This window comes from Jaculus jaculus, chromosome 11 (assembly GCF_020740685.1).
Source record: "Jaculus jaculus isolate mJacJac1 chromosome 11, mJacJac1.mat.Y.cur, whole genome shotgun sequence".
In the NCBI taxonomy this organism is placed as follows: Eukaryota; Metazoa; Chordata; class Mammalia; order Rodentia; family Dipodidae; genus Jaculus; species Jaculus jaculus.
The window spans coordinates 104,834,656-104,841,447 of record NC_059112.1 but is presented as its reverse complement, the minus strand read 5'-3'; the positions used below and the strand labels follow the sequence as shown (position 1 = coordinate 104,841,447).

The following is a 6,792-nucleotide window of genomic DNA, read 5'->3' as shown; positions in this document are numbered from 1 at the left end:
CCAGGCTGGCCTCCAACTCACAGTGATCCACCTACCTTAGTTCACTTAGCTTCCACCACACCCAGCTAGTAGATTTTGAATTTTGTTTTTTGTTTGCTTTTTGAGACAGGGTTTTACTACACAGTACACACTGGCCTGAACTAAATACTCCTGCCTCAGCCATCTCAGTGCACCACATCTGACCTAGATTTTTAATTTTTTTTTTTGAGGTAGAGTCTCACTCTAGCCCAGGCTGACCTGGAAGTCATGGTGATCCACCTACCTCTGCCTCCCAAGTGTGGGGATTAAAGGCTTGCACCACCACGCCTGGCTGATTTTTAATTATTTTCAGAGATAAAGGCAGATAGAGATTGAATGTGCCAGGGCCTCTAACCACGGCAAATGAACTCCAGACAATGTACCACCTTGTGCATCTGGCTTTACATGGTTACTGGGAAATTGAACCTGGGTCCTTAGGCTTCGCAGGCCTTAACCACTGAACCATCTCTCCAGCCCTTTTTATTTATTTATTTATTAAGGTAGAGTTTTGCTCTAGTTCAGGCTGACCTGGAATTCACTATGTAGTCTCAGGGTGGCCTTCAACTCATGGCGATCCTCCTACCTCTGCCTCCCAAGGGCTGGGATTAGAGGCGTGTGCCACCACGCCCAACTCTGGCCTAGATCTTCAGGCATAGGTGGGATTTATGAATAAAATCTTCAACTGGGAATAACATGCCAGGTCTCATGCCATGTCCACACTCACCACCAGAGGGCAGTGCTGGCTCGGCCTCGGATGCAGACAGCCAATCCAGTGGCTAGACAGATGGACCCTTACAAACTTGGGTCTGTCCGAGACTCCTGAACTGGCAGCAAAAGATGTGGAAGGCGCGCACAGGGAGGCTTGGCGAGCTGGAAACTTTCCCTAACCTTCCCAGCTGAGATTCCTAGGAGCCTGAAAGTCAGGCAGGCAAGAGCTACACTGTCCAAGGCGAGGCAGTTCCTCCATGTCACCCCGGTTGGGGGGGAGGGCCTGGTGCTGGCCTGCTGGTCACAATGAAGGCCCGGGTACTGACCCAGCACTTGGCAGGCACTGCAGGACAACACCCCAACAGGTCCAGTAATAGGTACCCCGAATGTGTCCAGCCAGCTCGGATTCCTGGTGTGCTCCTGAAGCCAAAGGAGGTGACCTCTGGTCTGTAGTGGATGACGACCGGACACCATGCTGGCCCAGGGCCATGGGGCCTCCGGAAGGACGAGGGAGCGCCTGACAACCTGGTCACACACCATGCCTGTCTTGGGACTCAGGTAGCCACCGAGTTGCCACCTGGCTGTGCTGGCAAGGCCACGTTTACCCTGAATCACCAGGAGCTCAGCTCCAGACCTTTTCTCACCTGAACCTTGGTCTCCCCTGGGACTGCGAGACGAGCCCACAGGCATGAGTGTCTCAACCCTGGACCGAGAGGGATTGTGAAGTGACTGCTGGCGCACATCTCCCGTCCCAGTCAGTCATGGCCTTGATGGATACCAGTACCACCTGGGTGCCCAGATGCATCATGAGACAGGGGCGTCCCTCTCAGACCAGCCCTCACGTTGAGGAGCCAGACTTCCCAGCCTCATATTCACGGTGTCTGTAAGTGCTGCTCCCTGACTCGGGCATGGCCGCATCAGTGCACGCAGGCTTGGGGGTCACCTCCCCCTGACCAGGAGGGCTGGACCGAGGCACGGCTGCTCAGTCCGCACCTGCCCCCGGGGCTCTCAGAGGGGCTGCTGGTGCTCGCTCGGTGCGCACCTGCTGACTGACCGGTGTGACAAGGCGCTCTCCTGCCGCAAAGCCCAGCACTGTTCTTAGCTCCTATTTCCTACCACCCCGTCCCTCTGGGGCCACAGCCAGGAGGTTCAGCAGGTCTCACCCCACCCAGCCTTATCAGGGGTGCAGACAGGAGGGTGTGGTATGACCTGGGCAGGGTTCTAGTATCAGCAGATGTCAAGGAAGGCTCCTGTGCCTATGGCCCTCCTGCCAGTGTAGCCCAGACAGTTCCACTGGGGCCCCTATCCTCCAGCCAGGTGGGTGATGGGGATGCCTGGGGTCACAAAGGCTGAAGAGGGAACTTTAAGCAGCTTCCTGTATGCCCTGCCCTATAGGAGGGCCACTCCCTTGAACCGCACAGGAAGCGGCAAGGAAGGCCAGGTGTACTTACGCCTCACTGGCCGGTAGGGCTGGGCTCCAAGGATAGCCTGGTCTCCAAAGATCCACGCATGGTGAAGGGCCCTAATATCCGGCACAGACCCTGTGTCTCAAACTCACACAGCCCTGGCCAGCTGTGTTCAAGGCACGGAGCCCAGCGTTCAGGTTTCCCTCTTTAGCGGCCACCCAACTGCCCAGGTCCATCAACAACAAACCACAAGGTCTCAGAGACTTGTCCTTCCTGACCTTTGCTCCCACTCAGAAGGCTTCCAGGTGAATAGGTTGTAAGAACCTTTACTATGCACAGGTCCCATGAAAGAGTTGTTACAGGGTGAGGAAACTCGTCTAGGACCTTGTTCCCCACGGGGGCAGACATGATCACCCATCTGTACCACCAGAATTGGGGCGATTTTCCACTCCATCATTTTTGGTGCTCAGCTGCCACAGGGTACTGGGTGCGACTTAGAGTGGCAGGGCAGGGCAAGGACAGCAAGGACCAGAGGTGGAACCCACACACTCTCCCACACAGCCCTGGGGCACATCCCTAACTTGACAGTACGTGAGCACAAATGGGACCCTGGCTCCCCTTTGTCCCTAGCAGCACCACCTCCTGCAGCTAAGGCAACTGTGCTTGATGCCCGGGTTCCAAATGCCAGGTGGCAAAACAGCATTGTGACAGAGAACACCCATGCCCCACAGAGGCAACAGGCGGCTTCACAGCACCCTCATCCAACTCACATCTCCCTTTAGAAGCTCCCACACCGGGGCTGGAGATGGCTCAGCAGCTAAGATGCTTGCCCTAGCTTGCCTCAGGCAATGCCTGAGGACCTGGGTTCAAGTTTCCCTGTACCTATGGAAAGCCAGATGCACAAGCTAAAGCGTGTGTCTAGTTCACATGTAGTATCTAGAAGCCTTGGTATGCCCATTCTGTCTGTCTCAATATTTTTAAAATATTGTAATCATTACCTGAGCAAGAGGAAGATAGACAATGTTCACACCAGGACCTTAGCCACTACAAACTCCAGACATGTGCCACCTTGTGCATCTGGCTTACGCAGGTAAACTTTGCAGACCAGTGCCTTAATAGGTAAACCATCTCTCCAGCCTCTCAAAAACTACACACACACACTACACATACACATATTTTCACATGCTCACAGGAGCCAAAACTTAGTAATACACCATGGCTGTGTGTTCAAAGCTTGCACTCTCTACCCCTGGCACCACAAGCAGGGGTCTCCAGCACAGAAGGGAGAAAGAAGGGTTACGTGCAACACCTAATGCTCCCTGACATCACACAGGAGCAAGCCAAGCTGCAGCTAGGAAGAGGTAAGTGGTTGGCCCTTGGGGCTCACATAGATGAGGCTGTCCACAGGTTGATCCCAAGCCGCCGTCGCCATGCAAACCCCATTTCCACATGTGCTCTTTGTTTTGGAGCAGGGCCTTAAGCATGCCGTTCTGCCTCCACCTCCTTGTTCTGTTCAGTGCACATGTCTACATTAACATGGCGAGCGCTATTGGACACACATGCGCCTCTCCTTGCTGGATGTGCTGATCCTCAAAGTTACTCTAAAGGCAATGGTGATCCTCGAGATCAGCCAGCAGGGCAACCCTGGAATATGCTTTCACGTCGCCAGGTGGAGGATGTATATAGGAACGTGCTGCTGAAGATGCCGGTAGAATGTCCTTCGTGGAAGTCTCAAGCCGGCCTCACACTTGCTACGCGTCAAAGGATGGCTCTGAACTCTGGAGCCCCTTGGGACCCCAGGAACGCTCTACTGCGTCTCCAGCTTCTCGTTCTTCCTGGTGATCATTCTGGGACAGCTTCTGTGGAGGGCCAATGTGGCTGCACTTGCTCACTGAGGTCACCCTCTGGACCCATCAGTAAGTGCATCCGTATGTTGCATAGGGCCTGACATCCTCAGGATATTACAACAAGCTGGTTGGAAAACAGTTGTTTCTTCATTGTATTTTAAAAATTCCATTCCCATCTTCCCAAAACCAGTTTAAATGAACCCGGAGTCCTGATCTCAGAACTGAGAGTGAATGGCCAAGTGAACGCAAGGCATGAAAGACACGCTGGAAGATTTCTTTGGAAAACATCAATATTTGAGGGAAAGCATTTAGGCTGCAGTTACCTAAGACTCCAGCCAGCCCCCAGCAAACTCTAAACAAAACCCCTTCGTGTTCAAAGACTCACACTGAGCCGGGCGTGGTGGCGCACGCCTTTAATCCCAGCACTCGGGAGGCAGAGGTAGGAGGATCGCCGTGAGTTCAAGGCCACCCTGAGACTACAGAGTTAATTCCAGGTCAGCCTGGACCAGAGTGAGACCCTACCTCGAAAAACCAAAACACAAACAAACAAACAAAGACTCACACTGGGTGAATGGGCCTCACTGCCCTGCCTGTAGCTACAAACAAGTTGTTCACAGGAAGAAGTCCTTGAAGGGCACGGAAGGACCCCTGCGATCTTGCTGGTCCGGCTGACTGGTAGGCAAAGTGGGACATCTGAAGGCACATGCTTCACAGAGCAAAACAAGACATTTGACCCGGGGTTAAGACTGGGCCACAATCATGGCCTGGCTGCAGGATGAGGTGCCATAGGTAACATACACCCGAGAGCCTATCCGTTTGAGAACAGCCACCCACCATGGGCATGGCATGAGACCTGGCATGTTATTCCCAGTTGTTGGTTTTACTTATAAATACCACCTGGGAAAACTTATTCTTAAATGCTAGGGATGAAGTCCAGAGCCTGGAACAAAGCAGGGAAGGACCCACCAAGGGGTCGTATAGGCAGCCCTTGGTTTTTTCAGAGCACACATCGTGTACTGGTGGGCCTAGAGAACTAGGGACTCCTACCTCCTCCTCCTCCTAAGTGCTGGGATTATAGTACCACACTGCACTAAAATCTTCTCTTTCTTAAGCTCAAACGTGACTGGCTAGCTATAACCAACACCCTCCAACCTCCAAGAAAAACAAAACAAAAACCCCTGTAACTAAGAGGGAAAAGAATACCACAGAAAGACTTTGACATCGCCATAAATAAAAGGGCTCTCAGGTCAGTTTCTAGTGAGAGTGCAATCTTCCTCAACTTCCACAGCACTGAATGATCATTTTTATAGAAAATTTTATTCAACATACAACATTTTCCAGCAAAAGGCAATATACAGGAGGGTTGGTGTACACCGCTGCTACAGAAACAGAATACTGGGCGGAAAGGGGAAAGAAGTGTGGCTGCTGATTCTCTATGCACTCAACCCAGACACGCAGCTGGCAGGAGCTCCAACGCAAAGGGACAAGGCGGGGACTCAAATAAAGCTACGAACGAGTGTCGACGTCGGCGAATTCACTTGCAGACTCACCCAACAAAAAGTGACCTCCTCCCAGGGGCAAATTGTACATATTCATTCATTAAATATACAATTTCATTTTTCCTGTTTACTTTTTTATTTTATCTTTTTTTTTTTTTTTTTTTTTTTTTTTTTTACAAAGTCAACAGCTTACTAACCACTAGCGAGCATGCGCTCTTGCTAAAAGGCTCTCCTTCCTGCATGGCTCAACCTGTTGCGTCCTCACAGGTCCTCCTGGAATCCTTTCACCTGCATGGATCAACTGCTGAGACCATGAAGCCTGCGGAGGCATCAGAGTGACCTCACTGTATCTGCTGCTCTCGGTGGGACACGTGACCCTGCATGTCTGCCCGGCCTGTGCTCAGGGTCCGTTCTGCACAAGCTGCTGACAGCAGTGGCTGGTGGAAGCGAGTTTATTAAAAAGACCCAGGCAGCCGGAGAAGACCCCGAGCGAGGAAGGGCCGACAATGTGCACAACGAAGGAAAGAGCTCTGTTTATTAAGTTGTGAGTTTCTCTGGTTTGCCTTTACAGATGCACACAGGTCATTCAAAGTCTAACTGATGAGAGTCAGACAAGCCCACACATCAGCCTGTCTAGCTGCACAGCTGGTGGCAACCCCCAGGAAGGTGGCCAGGCTGCTTGTACCAACCACACAGCTCACAGACCTTCTTTCCACCAAGGACCCATGTCCTAGGAACCTCTGCTCCCCAGGATGCTGACAGTTGCCTTTCATTGTGGTTACCATAAAATAACTCTCATTGGCATCCAAGCTTTATAAAAACACCTTCATTTTGCTCAAAAAGGGCAGTCAATAGATACAGAGAAGCCAAACTGAACAGCCTCAACAAAATAAAATTAACATCAGCAGCAAATCCTCTTGCTGGAGACTTCGGCTAGAGTGCACGTGTACCAAAGTTCTACGGCTGTTAAGAAGGGGCACACAGCCACGCGCTGTCCCTCGCCTTGGACGCACAGTAAGGAAGTCAGTTGTGGATCTTAATGGCCTTTTCAAGGTAAGTGTAGCGACTCCTCTTTGGGGCTTTGTTGAAGTGATCAAGCCCTAGCCAAGGCCGAGGATGAGACATGTTACCTGGGGGGAGAAAGAACCACGAGTGAGAGCCCAGAACCCCATGGCACTGCTGTGCCAGACCTGGGGGCGGCTGCACGGTAGCAGAGCGGGGCCAGCGAGCTGCTCGGTCAGCCCTGTGCGCAGAGAACCACTGACATGCACGAGTCCAGTCACCACCCAGCCAGCTGCTACAACCGTAAGCCCA

At 52.3% G+C, this 6,792-nt stretch overlaps 1 protein-coding gene across 2 annotated transcripts in view; it reads right to left on the bottom strand.

Moving 5' to 3' along the window:
• Positions 1 to 5,277: 5,277 nt before the first annotated feature.
• Positions 5,278 to 6,792, bottom strand: part of Usp7 (ubiquitin specific peptidase 7) — a 52,022-nt gene continuing 50,507 nt past the window's right edge. For both annotated transcript variants that reach the window (XM_045161554.1, XM_004652252.2), the window contains exon 31: positions 5,278 to 6,608. In XM_045161554.1, the coding sequence (XP_045017489.1) occupies positions 6,502 to 6,608 (107 nt within the window). In that variant the 3' untranslated portion in view covers positions 5,278 to 6,501. The remainder of the gene's footprint in view (positions 6,609 to 6,792) is intronic.